The sequence below is a fragment of the Colletes latitarsis genome, chromosome 8 (genome assembly GCF_051014445.1).
Source record: "Colletes latitarsis isolate SP2378_abdomen chromosome 8, iyColLati1, whole genome shotgun sequence".
Taxonomy (NCBI): Eukaryota; Metazoa; Arthropoda; class Insecta; order Hymenoptera; family Colletidae; genus Colletes; species Colletes latitarsis.
In genome coordinates, this window is record NC_135141.1 from 25,426,159 (window position 1) to 25,447,413 (window position 21,255).

General features: G+C 41.8%; 1 protein-coding gene across 3 annotated transcripts in view; it reads left to right on the forward strand.

The window, feature by feature from the left end:
- Positions 1-21,255, forward strand: part of LOC143344464 (uncharacterized) — a 177,540-nt gene that overhangs the window by 145,217 nt on the left and 11,068 nt on the right. For all 3 annotated transcript variants that reach the window (XM_076770551.1, XM_076770552.1, XM_076770553.1), the window contains one exon: positions 10,147-10,342. In XM_076770551.1, the coding sequence (XP_076626666.1) occupies positions 10,147-10,342 (196 nt within the window). The remainder of the gene's footprint in view (positions 1-10,146; positions 10,343-21,255) is intronic.

A 21,255-nucleotide genomic window follows, 5' to 3' on the forward strand; every position in this document is an offset into this window, starting at 1 on the left:
CAAGCACGTGCGACAAGGAGGTCCGACTCCGCTAGACGAAGACAGAGATAGTCGAATTAAGAAAAATTACCATTTACATAAATTACGATATCTCCGAAACGGTAAGTCGGATCGACAAAAACAAAAAACCATTTTAAAGGGGAGGCTTTGCCGCTTCTAACAATGCTTCGATAATTAATAAAACACTAATAGTTTCGGAACTGCACGCGTCTAAATTTTTTAGTATTTTTAATACGCGTTAATCGGCTTTCATAAGGCGGAGAGTCAGACGTAGCGAAATTTTAAAAATTACGATTGTCTTTACACGATGATAACTCCGAAACGGAAAGTCGGATCGACAAAAACAAAAAGCCATTTTAAAGGGGAGGCTTTGCCGCTTCTAACAGTGGTTCAATTATTAATAAAACACTAGTAGTTTCGGAACTGCACGAGTCTAAAGATTTTAGTATTTTTAATGCGCGTTAATAGCCTTTTCTAAGGCCGAGAACGGAATTTTAAAAATTACCTTTTACATAAATTACGATATCTCGAAAACGGAAAGTCGGATCGACAAAAACAAAAAACCATTTTAAAGGGGAGGCTTTGCCGCTTCTAACAATGCCTCGATAATTAATAAAACACTAGTAATTTCAAAACTAAACGCGTCTAAAGTTTAACTATTTTTAATACGCATTGTTAGACTGTTCTAAGACAGTGGGAACTGTAAATTCTCTCCTTTCGTCTTTACTATACGTATATTTCCTATTTACATCGGAAGCTAACCAGAATTTGGTACCAATATCCAGTTTTTTACAAAGAAACATAAATCGTTCAACCGGTCGTGGTAGGCAAGACAGACTACATATTTTTCTCAGCAAATAAACAATAAGATTAGAAATGAATATTGTAAAATTCATTGCACGTATACTATAAGAAAAGTCGTGAAGTTACATGGCGCTAAAATAATATTGTGTGTTAGAAATTCTAAACGAAATTTTAAAAACGGTCATTTGACAAAAAAAAACAGCAAAGGAAGGGGGATCCCTTCACGAAAACTGCTCCCGGTCAAAAACTATGTGGTTCGTGGCTGAATTTCGCCACCGCTTTCGACCAAGCTTTTTGTTGGATATTATATGGAAATCTAGTTTGTCGACTGATATATCAACGAATTATTACCCAAATCGCGACGTTTTTTCTTCTTTGTATTGCGATGAGCCATGCTTGGGCGGACGCTCAACGTGTATAAAGACAGCCATTAGTCGAGTTTTGTTAACCAAAGTGTGTCGATATTATATTCGAAATATAGACAATTATTTGTGGCATAAATCCCTGTGCACTAAACAATCCAACACTTTTTATTAGTCGATGAGGAAAAAAATCGATGAGCATGATTTAGGCGACCCTGTTCGCGTCAGGCAACCCTGGGCGTATTTCTTGGTAGCTCGTAAGACGGATAGCTCCTTTCACGATTGTAACAACTGCGCATTGCGGAGACCTGGTCGCGTTCTGAAATTGTCTCGTGAAATTTGCCGCGTTTGCGACATCCGGACGTTCTCCTCGATCTCAATTAACGCGTGTTACGTGCCGCGTAGGGAAGGCTAATATTAGAGCCACGGAGCAGCGAAGTGTACGATTTTCACGAGGGTTTCCCAACATCGCAAAAGTCAGCGAAGAACTTTGGAAAATTTAGGAATTTTCTTCGTCTCGCGGAATATTCGAAGATCGCGTATTAAATTATCGAGGTAATTCGCCCGGAAAGCCGGGGGAGGAAGGATCCAATAGTAAGTACCCTTTCTTGCGCCTCTTTCGTAAAGTGGTCTGATCGATTGCTGCCGCCAATACGCTTCGAGAGTCAGGGATGAAGGATTCCCCCCTCCTCGAGCAGGAAAGAGGCTTCACCGACAAATGTCTACATTCGTGGGTGTCAATAAACCCTCTTTTACCTTTTATTAATGCTCCACGATTGGGGAACAGACTGAAATACTACGAAACTTCACTCCGAGCCCCCGTTTTTCTCTAGTTCCAGCCGTAGCTATCGAGTATAGTTTCTCTGTAGCTCGTATAGTTTGCGTTGCAAAAAATACTGTGCACAATGCTCGTCATTTTTTGTCATTATGAGAACTTCAATAAAGTGAAAAATTAAGTTAATAAATTTTTGTTATAAACAAATTGTATTTTGTTAAATTTTTTAACACCATGTTATTGTATATAAGAAACCATTAACCTCGCCCATTAACAATTTTTTCGTATGTCTTTCCGTTTTCGAGATAGCCGTTTCGAGCCAAAACTTCAAGGGGTGGTTCCACCCCTTAAACTCGAGTTACCGCAGCTAAAAAAAAACACGTGTCGATTATTTTTGGCTGCTTTACAAGTGTACGAAGTTTCATCAAAATCGAAGCCGGTCCGTTCGCGAAGGTTCCTTGTAAGTAAAAGTCGACCGACTCTGTTTAGTCATCAAGCAGAGTTGTTGCAAATGTTCGTGCATACGTTATGGTCGATGTATGGGGTTGCGGTATCAGTCGGTCGTTATCGCGATCTCGATGCAAAGAACCCTCCGTAGCTACCAGAGGGGCCCCTATTTGACAGCACCTGAGCGTAATTCCTGGGTGAACGTTTGCCCAGGTTCGCTGGTGTCTGCTTGTACGTGCGTCCCGCAGCTGGGAACACGCGCAGGTTTCGATGCAGTAACGAGGTACGAGGAATACGCGTAGCTCGCGGTATCAGCTCCCTTTGCTCGCCGAACGACGAGGACTGCGCAAGAAACAGCCTGACTCGGCATTGTCAACGGATAATTGAGAGGAATTTCGAGGAGTCGTAACGCGTATGGCTGACGGACTCGTAAACCAGCACGGGAAATCACGCGATGCACGCGACCACCGTGGACAGTTCCAGGCGAGAATTATGACGTCGTCGAGGGCTAGGGCTGCTGAGAAACGACTTTGTTTGTTCGGGGCCCTTGCTGTTAATGGTTTTCGACGACCCGGGCGTCGCGTTAAATGGGTCGCTCCGTGCGCTCGCTTCCAGAAAATTTGCATTTGGTACGAAGGGAAAGAAGTTCTTTTGTCGAAATCGTTTGTACCGTAGTTGGAGCAGAAATTCAAAAAGATTTGGAGAACCAGCGAAAAATGGAATTTAGATTCGCTTATTACGGTTGGTATTATTTTGCGTATAGTACCTGAACTGAGCAGCGAATATCGCGGATTATGGTTATGGGGAACAAAGAATATTGGATACATGGATATTGGGAATATTGGTTTACATTCGAAACTCTGGTAGTAAAGAATTCTGATAATGGGATTGAAAATAACATTCAGAGGTATGTTCCCCAAAGGCGAGCCTTTTTGGCGAGCGTTCAAGGCAACTGTCGCTCGTATGAAAGAGGGATTATTGATGATGCGTATTTGAGAATGTTCGAAATTGTTCGCGTTGCATTTCGTAGCTTATGCGTTTTTCGTCTACTTTTCGTCTACTTTTTAACCCCCTTAACGTTCATGCCCGAGTCTGACTGCTTTGAAAAATGATATTTGTTTAATCTAGTGGTTTAAAGGATGATAATATTTGTTTTCTTTCAAATTACACCGCATTTTTAGAAACAAATCCAATAAAGAAAACTGATCTTGGTTAACCCGAAAAATACATATATCGGAAACAGAAGAGTAGTTTGCGTAGGTAAACGCCTGTTAATGAAAGGGGGAACGAATCCTGTCTGGAGATGCATTTTTAAGAATTTATTTCTGAAAAACGGGGAGTTCTCCTGATTGCGTTCCGTGGCTATTCCGAGCGTCCACCCTCGCTCGTTTAAAAGGAAAAATAACCAAAAGACTCGGGGCTTCCCTACAGTAAAAAGTAAAAATTCCCCGGGTCAACTAATCCCGCCATGTCGTAACTTTGTTTCCTTAAAAGCCAGCTTGCTAAGTCCAGTGTTTAGCTGGTTAATGACCCGCGTGGCACCGAGTAAAATTAGATCTATCCACATGAGAGTCTTTCGTAGAGAAAATTTATTTGTTCGATGATTCTACGTCCTGTGTCTCGAATTTAGCCATTTAAATTTGAAACCCTGCCAAAAGAATCTCAAAGAATCACCTCCGTGGAAGCGTCGAGGGTCTCCAGCGCGACCGTTGGATCGTCCCTGGAGTCAGAATTCGGGCGAAAGCAGTTAGCGTCTTCGAGGAAGCGATAAAATGTCGAACTTTGTTCCGTCGAGATCCATGGAGGCGCGGAGAAACCGGGTGTTCTCGATCGCGAAAGCTACGGAAGTTTCGCCAGACATTCGATACGCTCGGTTTGCCGCGACGAAAGCGCGCGATCGCGATCGATCCTTGCGGTTCATCTTATGTTTCATCACGGCGATCCTGGAATGAACTCGAAACCAGCTGAAACTCGCTTTCGAACGACAGAAATCTATGAACAAATCAGACGGAACTTTGAAAATGTTGCTACCGCGAGCGCGACTAATTCTGAATGATAGAAACACTTCCGAAAGTATAGGAATCGATATCGTGTCCGGTACGGAAGGAAGAAAATCCAAGATGTAAGGTATGTCAGCGTAATTAAAAGTTTCTCAAAGAATCAGAGCGAACGATGCTTCTGTAGAATGTTTGCGAAAGCTTACAAGTTGGACAAAACGTTGCATTGTGCTGTCCCGAATACCTGTCCGAGATCGACACGGAGGATGAATTGGGATTAAAAATCTCATCGTCGAGGATTTGGGGGATCTTCTATGCGAGCCACGTATACGTCGGGAAGAACGTGGTATTCTTCGAAGAAATTTTTACGTGGACGGAATTTGGCGCTTTCGTACCAACGTGGACGAGCTCCGAAAAAGTACCTTTCCCGATCTGGAATCGTAACGAAGCGTGGTAAAACCTATGCCAATTCGTGATAGCAACAGCACGAAATCATTCGGTGAGAAATTCTGAATGCTGAAACTACCAAATCGTTTTCCCCAGTGGGAATCCTCTTAGAATTCTTTCAAGTATAATGTCGCGTCGAATTTACGAGCATGGAGATTGCACCTTTCGCGATCTCGCTACGGTCATTGCCAATATTTACGAAGATATAAACTATAATATAATTCGAAATCTCGTTGGAGGCATGCCAAACAGAATTTCTCTGCCAATTAATCGCTTAGAACTCCATTTCGAGTCAACTTTATTGCATTTAATGCATTTAGAATTTTGTCTAACGTGTGATGTCTTCAGAAAAGGTGGCACGCCATAACTAAACTCACTGTCACTTTTTATATTATAAAACGAAAAATTCGGAGGGTAGTCTCACCTCTAGTGAGTGAACTCTATTTATCGTTAAGTCGAAGTCTCGTAAAAATCCGGATGGAACTCGGTTGTTCCAAGTTCTTTTCTTCGGCCTTTTTTTGTGATTTTTTTTTTAACGACAGGTAGGTTGTTTTGTAGTGACATTTTGCAGATATATTTATTCATCTTATAGGTATGTACAGTATTTTTTTCATCAAAAAATATTAAAAATTGCGAGAGTTATAGCTTCTTGTTTTAAAAAACGCATTTAAACTGGCTTACGTGATATTTCAAGATCTAGCAAACCGATTGACTTCAAATTTGAAGAGAATATTCAGCAGACGCGCCCTTATAGCTGGAACAAGAGATTTAAAAAAATATTGAGTTTTACTATTTTTTTCGATACGCTAAAGACAAAAGAACGATTAACAAATAGAAATTCGAAACTTGAAGCGTCGCCATTTCTTTATTTATCAGGATTTTGACTTCTCCCTAGTTCCTGCTATAACTACAACCTTCCTTATGAGGATACTTTAACCCCCTCTGTTTCAAATTATCTGGAATCCCGGAAGCCATTGGAGCACCTTTTCCAAAAGAGCAATTAAATAAGAAGTTATAATTCCCATGATTTTTAATATTTTTCCATGAAAAAAATATCGTACATGCTTAGAAGATGAATGAATATATCTACAAAGTCTCAGTACAAAACAGCCTATCTATCATTAAAAAAAAAATCACACAAAGGGCCGTGAAATTGACAATCTAGATTCTCTGGAACTATTCCTTGGAAAAGCGTCTGGTCCGTTGAAAGGAGGGTTGTTTACGGAGTTGCAGATTCCATTGATAACGCCGCTATACTCGATTCTATAGACACTCGGGGGAGTCTTGTTAGCACAGGGAATACCCCTGAGAAATTTAGGCAGATAATCGTGCCGCTCAGTAATTTAACACGCTCGGTGTCGATCTTCGCTAAGCAGTGTATTCACCTCGAATCTCGTAAATGATACGTGCGTCGACCACAGCCTTGCAAAGCAATGGAAAAGCCACAAAGAACCTTCGACGGTACAGTTTTCAATGTTCCAGCTACATTGTTCGAGGGTGGAGATTCGCGAACCGTGAACGAGAAATACGCCTGACTCGACGCGAAATACGACTTAATATCGCCGATGTAAATTCAAACGAACCGTATCGAATGCACGGGCGACACGCGCGAACGCTCGTACACTTTATTCGCGGTCGGTTCATATTCGAGATTTACGCGCTCGAGCCGCTCCGCGATTTCGAGACTCGAGAATCGACGCGCATGGATCTCGACCGCGAAGGGGGGAGGAAAGGGTAACGATTTCATTTACAATTTCAGAGCACGAATTTGCATAACACAGCTGCACTGTGTTTATGGAAACCGCTGCTTTTTCTGCACGCTACCCCGGCACGTCTGTTCGCTAATTAAGTCGAGATAAATTATGCATGAGTCACGGAGTGACTCACCCCCGTTCCGTTTGATGTTTCCCTTCCGCTCCTCGATCGATTCGCGACCGTCCAGCGACCGAGTATTTCGCACGATGCTCCTCCAAGGCGTCGCGACGCTCGAGAAAAATTACTCGACCGCTGTCGTGTTTATTCATCCTCCCTCCTTTTACGCTTTATTTCCATATTTACGAGAGACGACGCTGGGCCAAACTTGCACTTGTTTACCGATCGGTTTACCGAGAGAACTTCCTCGAAGTGCACTTAAGCGGTACCAAAATGGCCGCTAAATGGCTGCCTCGACGAACAGAGCAATCGACGGTTAACGCAAGGCGATGGAAGAGCAGTGGTCTTTTCCTCGGTTTGGATCGATCGGTGCCTGTAGTGTCTCGCTGTAAGGCGAAATATCGGTACCATGGAAACGATGCGCAATTTGTAATCGCGTGTAACTACATACGTCAATTTTACCGTCTCTGTGTTTTGGATGGAACAAACCAATGAATAAAATTAAGCTTCGTCTTGCAGGATAACCAGTCGACGTCTAAATTACTGTGCATACCGTGGAATGTGGCACGCGATAGATAATAGAGCGAAGAAAGGGTACTAAAATATATTTAACCCCTTAAAGACCCCTGGGAAGAATTTTAATGGGGGATTCTAGAGGCCAAAATAAGACGAAAATCAAGAATATCAATTTCTTGACTGAGGCTTCGTTAAAAAGTTATTAACAATTCAATTCAAAAATTTCAAATCGTTCTGGAAAAATTATTTTCGGTTGCGAGGGTCAATTACAATCATTTTTGGTGATTAGACATACTTCCGAAATCCTACCCACTTTCGAGATAAAAATTCGAGTAAGTGCTGAAAGTATTGGGTGAAAAAAAAGACTTTCGAATAGTCTTGGAAAAATTATTTTTAGTTGTAGGAATCGATTGTAAGCATTTTTGGTCAACAGACATACCCCAGAAATCCTACTCAGTTTCGAGAAAAAAATTCCTCACCGAAAACATAATTTCAGGCCAGAAATGTCTGCTCGAATTTTCATGCGAATCTTTAAAGCGTCATAACTTCTGAACGGATTGGTCGATTTTAATGTTTAAAAAAGCAAACTACGCGTATTTTGATGGAGAATATGTACAAATCGTAAATATATTCGAAAAGTTGTTCCTTGACCCCGCAAAATGAGAAAAACCCCGTAAAAATGGTCTAATTTTCAAACAGCCATAACTCCTACAATTGTGAATATATTTCAATGAAACTTTTTTCTGAAGTAGAGCACATACGTACCTACAAAAAAGTATTAAACAATTTTTCTGTAGGGTGTCAAACAAAATTACTAAAAATGAAAATCGAATTTTTAAGAAAAATCGACAGGCGTAGGTGCCTAAATTTTTCGGCGAAAAAAAATTTTTTCAAATCGTTCTAAAAAAATTATTTTCGGTTGCTGGAGTCGATTACAATCATTTTTGGTCATTACACATACCCCCGAAATCCTACTCAGTTTCGAGAAAAAAATTCCTTAATGAAAATATAATTTCTGTCCAGAAATGTCTGCTCGAATTTTCATGCGAATCTTTAAAACGTCATAACTTCTAAACGGATTGGACGATTTTAATGTTCAAAAAAGCAAACTACGCGTATTTTGATGGAGAATATGTACAAATCGCAAAAATATTCGAAAAGTTGTTCTTTGATCCCGCAAAATGAGAAAAACCCCATAAAAATGGTCCAATTTTCAAACAGCCATAACTCTTACAATAGTGAATATATTTCGATGAAACTTTTTTCTGAAGTAGAGCCCACGGGTACCTACAAAAAAGTACTAGACAAATTTTCTGTAGAGCGTCAAACAAATTTATTAAAAATGAAAAACAAATTTTTAAGAAAAATCGACAGGTGGTAGCTGCCTAAATTTTTCGGCAAAAAAAAATTTTTTCAAATCGTTCTAAAAAAATTATTTTCGGTTGCAGGAGTCGATTACAATCATTTTTGGTCATTACACATACCCCCGAAATCCTACGCACTTTCGAGAAAAAAATTCAATACGGGCGGAACTTTAAACGTTAATAACTTTTTAACGATGCCTCCATCAACAAATTAGTATTCTTGATTTTCGTCTTATTTTAGCCTCTAGAATCTCTCATTAAAATTTTTCCCAAGGGTGGCAGAACACCCTGTATATTTCACAATAGATGCAATCGTGATATGTCACGCCTGACTGCCTACTTATACCTGCATACATTTCGTCGACTGTCAACTGTCTCGCTACCTTATTCTATCCCATGGTCGGTAACCACCATGTCTACCTTACCGCGTTGGAATTTTTTTATTCGCTCGAACTAAATAGACCAGTATTTCTCTGAGATTTAAGATTTAGCTGATCGATTAGAATTCTCAGCGGGGGTCGAACGTATTCCGAAAGTTTAATCCCGAAGGTGAGAGGACGATCTCGACATTCCCCTGGCGCGATAAATTTACGACATCGGTGCTCTGGTCGGTTAGAGCCATAAGATACCGTGTCCGCGGGCGTTGTAGCGTGGATTCGCAGAGCCTCGATAGTCGCTCGCGAATCTCGTTGCATTCCGTTGAACAAGAGGTAACCCGGTGAAATTGGAAGTGGAAAGTCCCGAGACGCGGACAAATTGCTGGTAAAAGACCCGACAATTACATAAGAGATAAAGCATGGGCAGTCGGTAGTTAGGGTACACCGTGCAAGCGGAGTACCTTCTTATCGAGTCGGTTATCTCGATAATTGCGGGAATCGCGAGCTCGATTTTCTTCCAAACCCCGTGGAGGTTCCGCTGTATTGTTTACAGAGATTCTGTGCACCGCTGTAATTTAATAACGTCCCCGGGAACGCGCAGAGAATTCTGTCGTCGGGCGATCCTCATCAACCGCAGAGGGTTTCCCTTCGCAAACATTCCCCATACGCGGGGCAACCTGGGCTAACAGAGTGTACCTAGAGAGAAACGGAAATAAAAATTGCACATTACGCTCTCAATGTTGAGTAACGAGAAATGGAAGTTTAACACTAGATTTACGGAAGCCGTCGATTTGACGGATGTCACAACTTACGTTGAATTTGTTTAATGCAATGGCATGAGTGCATATTCCAATTAAAAGAAAAATCGTATTTTAAGGTAACCGTCAACATGAAAGGTATTAATAAATATACGTGCGATCAATGGCCGTAAATCTAGTGTTAATAATCAGAGGAGAATTTAAAAGGAGGATCTAAAAGTCGAACCAATTCTTTATAAGAGTCGTTCGGAATAAATGCTCTGGTATGTTGCCCTAACTTCCCTCGCGTGTCCTTCCTGGCCTCGAACGAACCGCCTAAGCTCCTTTTGCCGGATAGATCGCGCGACATCGACCCAATATCGACCCTCCACGCTTCCAAAGAGAGTAATCTAAAAGAGAGACTGATGGTCCGTAATTCTGATTGCAGCTTCGACGAGACGTCGATGGACAGCTGTCCATTGTCGGCGATCACCGAGGGAAGGACGAGCGATCCGTCGAAGGACTGCATCGAGACGGAAGTGACGTCGCTGGAGGAGGCCAAGTCGGTGATAGCGGCTCTGCGAGCGAGGCAAAGGGCACAGGCGCATCAGATGCTTGCCTGGCGAAGGACCCTGAAATTGCAGGTAAGCTACGCCGTTGTTAACGAACGTGGGGTCGAAGCAGACATATCTATAATTACCGAGGCCGGCTCGGAGTCGATTAAAACCATTATCTGGTAAAACTTTGAAGAGGAGTCCGCGTGCTTCCGGCACAGGCCAGACGGTATTCGTGACCCTCGTCGATTCCGTTTCTGGCTTCGCGTGACTACGATCTACGACTCAACGTGGCGGTTGCAGTAGCGAAAAATGCCCTGCTTCGAAATTCAGCGAGGGTCTGCAACGTACGGATACGCGTTGATTTAGTGGCGTGCCACGACAATAACGCGGGCATTCGTATTCATTATTGAGATTAAAGCATGTACAATTAAATAATAATGTTTGCATGCTTATAACGAAGCATAGAGACAGTTGCTTTTCAGAGACACAGAGTATAACTCAGCTAAATATCAAATGCTGTCGCCTCTATTGAATATCATTCGAATATACCAGTATTCTTCGCGTAATAGTTAGAAGAACGAATAAATAGTCGTCAAAACTGATTTAGTGGCATACTAGGGCAATAAGAAACGCATTCGTATTCATTATTGAGATTAAAACACGTACAATTACGCGAAATAGTAACGTTTATATGCTTATAACAAAGCACAGAGGTATTTGCTTTACAGAGACATAGAGTATCACACCTACTCTATTGGTATCATCAGAATGCACTAGTTTTCTTCCTCTTAATGAAAACTGAATTAGTAGATACTAGGTCAATAATACAGCCATTCGTGTTCATTATTGAGATTAAAGCACGTACAATTACGCGAAATAATAACGTTTACATGCTTATAACAAAGGAAAAAGACAGTTGCTTTTCGGAGACACAGAGTAAAACTCAGCTAAATATCAAATGCTGTCGCCTCTATTGAATTTGAGTCATCAGAATGCACCAGTATTCTTCGCGTTATATTTAGAAGAACGAGTAAATCGCCGTAAAAACTGAATTAGTGGTATACTACAGCAATTACACACGCTTACGCTACAGTTGGAAGACCTAACCCAAACTAAAAAACTAGGGGTCAGTTGAACTAATGGAATCGGTAAAGTTAGCAGACGTAGAGAAGTCTTTCTTCCCTTGCGTGATGTATATGCTGTCATTGACTATTTTATCCGATGCGCAAAGAAACTATTTTAAATTCGCAGCCATTAGCTCGGTGTCACCCACGAAGAATAACTTTTCTTTCGTGGGTGACACCGATTACCAGGTCTCACCACGTGGAGGTTGCTGCGAGTGGAGACCCGAAGGGAGATAGATGGAATCAAAGTACCATCGATCTCCCTTTTACATTTTTAGAAGCTAAATTACTAAACTAGAGAGATGGAAGGAAGCAATGTTCCTTCGATCTTCTAGTTTAGTTGTACCAAGTAATTATTTTATTGAAAAAGGAGTGAAGCTAAATTATGGGAGACGCGACGCGACGCGATGCTGAACCGTGCAGCAGATCTTCGGATCGAATCGACACTACCCTTGATAGATTGATTTCTATTTCTAGAAATCGATCTATCATTGGCAGGCGATTAGATCTTTCGGACAAACTGGACGGCCGATCACATGTTTTGTTCGACGAAACAGTGGTGACCGAAGCGAGAAACGAGAGAACGAATCGAGAGAAGCTACTTGTTAAATAATTACTTGGCAATATTGGGAGACGCGTACACTAGGGACTTAAAATTAACGTCGAAGCTAAAGTCTAGTCAAGTTGAAGCTAAAATTCGGACGATAGAAGGAAACAAAGTTCCTTGACTTAGTTGTATCAAGCAATTATTTGGTTAAAAAGAGGGATGAAGCTAAATCGTGGGATACGCGACGCGACGCGATGCTGTACCGTGCAGCGGATCCGAGGATCGAACCTACTGCCCTTGCTAACTCGATCTCAACAAGAAAACAGAGAACTGCAACTCCGAATCGAGGTCTCCATTTCTCCAACGCAACCCGCCGGGAGCCCGAAGGACCCGACTTAGGCTGTCTGACAAAGAGAGAGTACCTGAGACAGAGTCGACTTCCGCTGGAAGGTATGCGTTTCCGCAGAATACGGAAACTCCACACCTTCCAGCGAAGTGCCGTTTTCCCTCAATCAAGCTTACCAAGAGAAGGCGATTAGATCTTTGGGACCAGATACACGGCCGATCACATGTTTCAATCGATGAAACAGCGGTGACCGAAGCTAGGAACGAGGGAACGAGCGAGAGAGAAGCTACTTATTGAATAATTGCTTGGTACGAGATAGAGAAATAATAAAGGAATCTTCGACGTTAATTTTAAGATTCGCGACGAAGCTTAAATCTAATAAACTTAGAGTTATATGTCCCTCGGCGGTTGTAGCGTCTTCCCTCGATGTCCTTGCAATTAATCTGTAATTGATCTGACCAAAAACAGAAACACATACCTATATTAGTATCATATTAAAGAAACTAAGTGAAGTAGTGAAGTACCTAAAGAATACCTAAAGAAATGTACAAAATAGACACATAATGAGACACTGAAAATGGTAATAAATCAAAAATCAAATTATTCGCCAACACACGAAATGAAAATTCTGATTAATCAGAAAATAATGACGATCTATTCTCATTAGGTGAAATTCTCACACATGTAGCAAAAACGTCGAAACAATTTCACAGATAACGTCAAAAAGAAAGTACCGGACAATTGACAAAGTATCTCAGTGAAATGTTACGAGAATTTGACCAATAACACAAGACTGAAAATCTTATTCCCATCGATGTCATGAAAATTCACGAAATATTGTAGGAACAAATATGAGGATGAACCAACACGGTAGTTCAGTACCATTTTCACTTGATGTTATGAATGTCAAACCAATCATACCGATTCGAAAAATAATGCAAAAGTCGAAAAGGACGAAAGAATCATCCATAATAATTAAATGAAACCGAATAGACAGACAAAATCCAATTGACACCGTACAATCAAATAAAAGAAACAAACCAATTTGGGATGATACATATAAACGAGTGGAATGGACTTACTAATACATATAAATGAGTGGAATGGACTTACAACTTGTTGACACATAGTAACACGCGATATTTCAGCACTGGTCAGTAGTGGTCAGTAGTGGTCAGTAACGGTCAGTAGTGGTCAGTAGTCGTTCCAGTCCTGGTCAGTAGTGGTCAGCTGGTCAACAGTGGTCAGCGGAGGTCACTAGTGGTCAGCAGCACCCATCAGCTCACTTGTGGCCATGCGTACACCCCCGAAACCGCGACGAGACTGAAGTATTCGTTCGGAGTAGACCTAGAGGTACCGCTGTCGAAGATGAAGGGTGGGGAGACCGAAAGTCCAAGCCACTGTCGAAGTTAACGGCTAAGATCGCCTGATCTACAGAACTCTTTCGATTGGTCCTACTTCTTGCCTATTCCTGGGTCTTCACTGGACCACTGACCTTGATGCCAACCCCGTTGTTGACCATCGATGACCATAAGCTAATCATTGTCCACCATCGAATAACCGATGGAATAACCAATAACCCATTAAAACCATCATAAAGTCGAAGGTTAATGCCCTGTTAAAAGGATCCCTTTACAAATTTGATACAAGGTCTTCACTGGACCACTGACCTTGATGCCAACCCCGTTGTTGACCATCGAATAACCGATGGAATAACCAATAACCCATTAAAACCATCACAAAGTCGAAGGTTAATGCCTTCTTACAAGGATCCTCTTACAAATTTGATGCAGGATCTTTTTACCTGTTTGATCCACTTTGATGAGACTGTATTCTATGTTGTAAGACACGCATCTCGTCTCTAGATAATTACCTGGGCCGATGCAGCCTGAAATCTAAGCGTAATTATGATCAAAGACGGATACCGGTTGACACAATCTGCGAACTGCATTACTCTCGGAAACTTATGCTCTGCGAAACAACGTGTTTTAATGAAAAGGATGGAGAAATAGTTTGGCGATCTTGAAACGTTGAAGGGAAAAGTTTAATTAGATTTTAACGGGAGTCTGGCCAGAATTTCTGATCCAAATGATTCGACTTCTGTCGGCTAGATAACTTTTCGACCAAGAAGGCACATCTTACGTCGACGAGTTTCCATTCGTTTCCATTCGTTTCGCGAATGATTTTCAACCGTTTGGTGACCGCAACGAAAATTATTTGGCATACAGTAACGCGTGTGGTTTTATTTTCAGGTCGATGGAGATATTTTCTATCGATTTAAATTTAGAACTTACCGGTGCGCCAAATTCTCGAGCTTTTCCGGCCCGTACTCGATTCCCCATTCCCCGGGTACGACTGATCGATGTTTCGGCGCCAGATACATCCTGGAACGCTCGCTGTCGCGTGATTAAATGCACCGCGACATTAATAAATGCTCACGAACACGTTCACTAACCCGAATTTTGGGGGAAGACAATGCACCGAATTACGTAGCCCCGCTCAAGTGCATTCGAACGATGCACTCTGCATGAGCTCCAACTAAAAACGAGAACAGAAGATGTACACGTTCGAGTGGTCCTATAATCGAAATTCCACGTTAAAAATATTAGTTGCATCCCTCGAATTGTTTTATTAATTTGAACATGTGCGAAGCGTCGAGTCTAAAAGCAGGGAGCTTTAACCAGATTGAATAGTACAGAATCGAGCAGATAGGCAAAAGTGTTTCGTATCCGCCGAATAAAATATATTATAAAATATATCCCAGCTCTCCTATCGACCATGAAAGGCCATACATTTGGCATTCGCTAATGAAGCAATTACGAAATGCCTATACATTCTATATCCTCGATCAAATCCGTATAAACGGATCCTGCAGAGCTTTCGAACAACGCGCAAACGCTGAAAGCATCGGATTACAAACGAGCCACAAATCAGCGAGGTACTCGACGGTGGAATACTTTTTCAAATACATTCAGCATATCCTCCCTATACACTCGAGGACGTCCATTAATAACCACCGACGAGATTTGCGGTTTCCGTTAATTAATTTATCGATTTGGTAAACGGTGGGTGCGGTGGGCCAGCGAAAACAGCAACTCTGGGAGAACAAAACGCGGAGGAACGGTTAAACGGAGAAAAAGACTCGGTGCAAAGCTGTCTGAGCGGTCGAGGTGACAAACACGGTGCCATAAATCCAAGGATTTGATGTCTAAGGACACGATTTAGGGACCGACTGGTCCGTAAAACCGAGAAACGTCTGGCTGGAATAGCAGCGTTTTTCGTCGACTCGTCTTGACCAATTTTCAAATTTCCGATTTTCCTCCATCTGTTCGCCTCAGATGCGAATTTCTTAAGCATTTTTATACTTGGCAAGCTTTCCATTCGATCGAATTATATATAGAACGAGTTCCTTTATTAATTTAATCGTTAACAGTAAACCTACCAGCACTTCATGTATACCCATTCCTAGTAAGACTGGTCAAATGACTTTCTTTCTCTCTTTTACGAGCAACGTACTTATAATTTGTGCATTATATGTATAGAAACTTGTGTTTTGATGTTTATTCGTAAGATATCCTTATTTATGTTAAAAAAATTTTTAATTTTCATCGGATAGAAGATAAAACGAATTTCGTTCCAAGTCGATACCGTAGTTAGTTCTAGAGAAAACACTTATTTAAGAAAAAGTACTGGCTAGTAATTACGCAAACATCCTGTATTTAAATTAATTGTCAATTAAATAAACAATTTATAATCTAGTTTTATCGTACACTAGTCGTACGATCAGTAGGAATTGCTGAAACTTCGTTGGGTATGTAGCGTCAAAGTAAATGTGAAAATAAACATAGAGGACAGTAAAAATTATAGTAGCTAGTACTGTCATTAGATAGAGGATGAAATGCCCTTTAAAACGAGCGTTCGAACGGGTGGATAGCTTTATTAGTTCCGGAGATATAGCGATTTCAGTTTCAAGTCGATGCGGTGGCTAGTTCCGGAGATAGAAGCGTCCGAAGCGTTTGTTTACGTTTCATTGAGATCAATGAACACGCACGCGTGAAAATAGTAAATAGTGCGTAGTAAATTCTTGGAAATACTACGACTTCCTAGTCACGTGACTGTCTCGACTCACGCGCGACAAAGAGGTCCAGCGCGACGCGTCAGACGGAGACAAAGATAGTCAAATTAAGAAAAATACCCCTTTACATAAATTACGATATCTCGAAAACGAAAAGTCGGATCGACAAAAACCAAAAGCCATTTTAAAGAGGAAGCTTTGTCGCTGCCAACGGTGCCTCAATCATGAAGAAAATATTAATAGTTTCGGAACTGCACGTAATTAAAGTTTTAGTATTTTTAATGGGCGTTAATAGCCTTTTCTAAGGCGGAGAGCGGAATTTAAGAAATTACCTTTTACATAAATTACGATATCTCGAAAACGGAAAGTCGGATCGACATAAACCAAAAGCCATATTAAAGGGGAGGCTTTGCCGCTTCTAATAGTGGTTCAATTATTAATAAAACACTAGTAGTTTCGGAACTGCACGTAATTAAAGTTTTAGTATTTTTAATGGGCGTTAATAGCCTTTTCTAAGGCGGAGAGCGGAATTTAAGAAATTACCTTTTACATAAATTACGATATCTCGAAAACGGAAAGTCGGATCGACAAAAACCAAAAGCCATATTAAAGGGGAGGCTTTGCCGCTTCTAATAGTGGTTCAATTATTAATAAAACACTAGTAGTTTCGGAACTGCACGTAATTAAAGTTTTAGTATTTTTAATGGGCGTTAATAGCCTTTTCTAAGGCGGAGAGCGGAATTTAAGAAATTACCTTTTACATAAATTACGATATCTCGAAAACGGAAAGTCGGATCGACAAAAACCAAAAACCATTTTAAAGGAGAAGCTTTGCCGCTGCCAACAGTGGCTCAATTATTAAAAAACAGTAGTAGTTTCGGAACTGCACGCGTCTAAAGTTTAACTATTTTTAATATGCGTTGTTAGTCTGTTCTAGGACAGTGGAAACTAAAAATTCTTTCCTTTCGTCTTACATTGGAAATTAACCAGAATTTGGTACCAAATTTTGTCCAGTTTTTTACAAAAAACCATAAATCGTTCAACCGGTCAGACTACATATTTTTCTCAGAAAACAAACAATAAGATTAGAAGTGAATATAGTAAAATTCATTGTACGTATGCTATAAGAAAAATCGTGAAGTTAAATGGCGCTAAAATAATATTGTGTGTTGGAAATTCTCAACGAAATTTTAAAAACGATCATTTGACCGGTCGCGGTAGGTTTAGTGTTAAACTTGATTTCGCTTGTTTATTTAGCGACTACATTCCCCGGGTTAATTCGAGCGCGGCAGTTAAGTGGTTTGCGTAATCCGTTGAAACTAATTATGTACTAATAAACTATCGAGTAACGAGGGAGTGTTTAATCAATTAAAAGCGTTGCAGGAGAATTCGACTAAACGGTATTCGAACGAGCCTGGGGCAAAAGTTACTGTAAAAATGATTCCAAAAACTGGTTCGTCGTCGAATTCAGGAGGACATTGGTATCGACATTCTTGTATTGTGCCAAGCACACCCACGTTTAAACTTTGATAATCCTTGCGATGGACTTTATATTCAACGATGTTCCGTGATACGCTTATTGAATACGGAATTGTCTCCCTTAACTGAATCCCTCCGGCTGGCACTTTGAAGAGTTTAATATTGAAGACGTTAAAGGGACTTGGCTGGTATAGATAAGTTGAACTCAGGTTCCGGTGCTGCAGCCACCAACCACCAGATGACTAAAGCCTGTTTAATATTAATGCGAGGCGATAGCTCTGGAAACAAGATGTCCATCGTAGACGGTGGAAAAAGAAAAAGGCGAAATGCCTGGCTCGTGTTCGTTGTCACGTTTCATTCAAATCGCCGAAGCTGTGGAACCTGGCGCTCGTTTCTCGATCAACCAGTTTGTTCCTTGTCTGATCGCCCTCTCGCGCGATGGAATAAATTCACGCTCTCGTATTCGAGTTGCGCGCGGCGTTCGAGCATTTAAGTCCGACCGTAATTTCGCGCGATACATTTTGCCCACCTTGTTTCATTGGATAAAAATTAATTACTAGGCGCGTTCCGAGCAGCTCGATGAAGCAATCCTCGTGGCTGGGATCTCGAGTTTTCGAATTACACGCTCTAGGCAAACACAGAAGCTCGTTACCGACGCGAGTTGTCGATGATTTGTATCGTTACAGGCAGTCAGCACGCGACAGTCACGTGCTCGAGATCCTCGAGAGACCGACGTCCCGATAAACAGCGCGAGAAGCGTTTAATTACGGCATAATGGCCCGTTATTAGATGCAACGACCCGCTCGCGTGAGGGACGTGCGAACGAGGCCTAACGGAAGTTGTTCACGACTGGAAATGGTTGTGTTGTCTGCGTCACGCTTTCTCGCAGCGAGCAATCGAAAGCTCCCACCCAGTGGCTTACATCGAACCAGACGATTTGACTTCGCTCCTGGACCGAACACTTTTACTTTCCACACCTGTACAGGGCTACTCTCGGGTTCGCAAACATTGAAGAAATTGCAAAACTGGTGATTTTGACTGAGGATTTCTGATGCGATATTTATGAAAGATATTGGAATAGGTAGGGGGTTATGGGACGTATGATTTAATTGAAACAACAATAATTAGTGGTAAAATTATTAATGCTCTTTATTTAATACGTTAAGGTATATCTTAGAGTTCCGTACCGTTCTCTAAGAGATTCGTTACTGGACTGTGACTTCACCCGCAGAAGAAAGGCGAAAGTGAAGCACAGTTCGCCCTTGCGACGAACTCTTATCTTCGTATAATAAACACCATGAGTTCGTAGAAAGTCCAGACATGTACAATCGTCACTGGAGATGATTTTTGTAACATAGTAGTTAAGAAATCCAACAAAAGGGTTGTCGCGTCGCCTCCCATGCTCGCCACTAGAGGGACCGCGCTCTCACAAGCGCTCGAATACTGGGAAATATCTTCCTCGAAAACAGCTTCAGGGTTAAGCTCGGATTATGTCACGCCCGTACGTATAAAACAAGAAAGGGAGATGCCTGGAAGAAATAAGGAAGCAGGATTCGCGAACGTTAAGCTGTATACATAATTGTCGTAAAAGTTTATGACGCAAGCGGAGCGTGCGATAGAAGGGCAAGATGGCGGTAGAATTGGACTGCAGAGCTGCGCGGCGACCGACATATTTGCAGAACGCGACGCGTATCCGGCCTGTTTTGCATGAACCACGATCTTCCTTCCTTCCCATCCGCCGAAGAAGGACTCCATTATTCTTGGCATTGTCTCGCGTAAATGGCAGCCCCGTAAAATGGCCACGCGACGGCCACTCTGCATTCTTTCACGGCGCGGGCGCATGGTCGCGTTTCTTATGCACGGCTCGTAGAAAAAGGTACACGGAACGGTCCTCTCAGCCTCGATCGGACAACATATTCCACGGAGACGGAGTTTCTCGTCCCTCTTCGCCCCGTCCCGCGCATAATAATCGCCCGGAATTTATACAGGACAAAGAAACGCTTCTCGCGACGTCGAATATCCCCGTATGACCGAGCACAGCTGGAAAAGCAACGTCAAAGACACGCTGCGAGTAATTCTACTGTTCCTGTATCCTCTCTTCTGGGCTCCCGACAATTCCCTCAAACGAGATACCTCGCAACAGATTGGTTACTTGACACACTTCGCGGCTTATGCGGGTTTTCAGGCTGGCTGGTCTCCGCGTCGCTTCCGGGAAGCTCCAGCAGCGGCCATTTGCTTTCTCGCGCGTTGATAAATAACGCTGATTCTTTAGAAACCCCGAAGTCTCCTTCATCCACGGCTTTATCCCAGTTATTAATGTCTGCAGGCTTTGTACTCCGCAATAACTTGCTTGCACATCGAATTCATCTTCGAACTGGACAAGATTTTTTATAAAATTCTGGTTAGCTTACGATGTAAATGTATAGCAAAGGTGAAAGGAGAGAATCTTCAGCTACCACTGTCTCAGAACAGTCTAAGAACGTGTATTAAAAATTGTTGAACTTTAGACGCGTGCAGTTCCAAAACTATTAGTGTTTTGTCCATTATTAAGTTACTGTTAGCGGCGGTAAACCTTCCTCTTTAAAATGGCTTTTGGTTTTTGTCGATCGGACTTTCCGTTTCCGAGATATCGTAAGCTATGTAAAAGGTAATTTTTCTTAATCCGAGTCTCTCTGTCTCCGTCTAGCGCGTCGGACCTCTCGCTCGCACGTGCATCGACTGTCGTGACCCAGTTCCGCGTGGAGTTTCCAAGAATTTACCACGCGTACTATTTACGCACGCGCGGTCATTGACCTCACGCCAATAAACATAAACAAACGCTTTGGTCCCTCGTATCTCCGTAATTAGCCACCGCATCCACTTGAAACTAAAATCCTCATATCTCCGGAACTAATTACGCTATCGACTCGTACAAACGCACGTTTTAAAGGGCATTTCATCCTCTATCCTATGACTGTACCAACTATTACAATTTACACCGTCTTCTATGTTTATTTTGTAATCTAATTTTACTTTATACATCCAAAGAAGTTAACCCGATTATACGACTGGTATGCTATAAAACTGGATTATAAATTGTTTATTTAATCGAAAATTAATTTAAATTTGTATACAGGATAGTTTGTAAATTTTCTGTATGAAGTACCAAGTATGTACATTTAGAGTAAAACTACGGGTTCAGGCCCACTATACATGCATTAATGTCCAGTGTGAACTTGCCCGCATTGTAGCCGGATCGAAACATTTATCTAGCATGCGACGAAGTTGCCAACTTAAACGATTATCCTAGTCCTCGGTGACGGTTCTGCTGTTGACGACGAGCGATCTGGGCATCACGGCGATATCACACCCACCATCCAGACGTCTGAGAGTTATTGGGAAAGTTACGGGTTCTAAATTCTGGAGCATCCTTGCGCCTTGGTCGTAGCC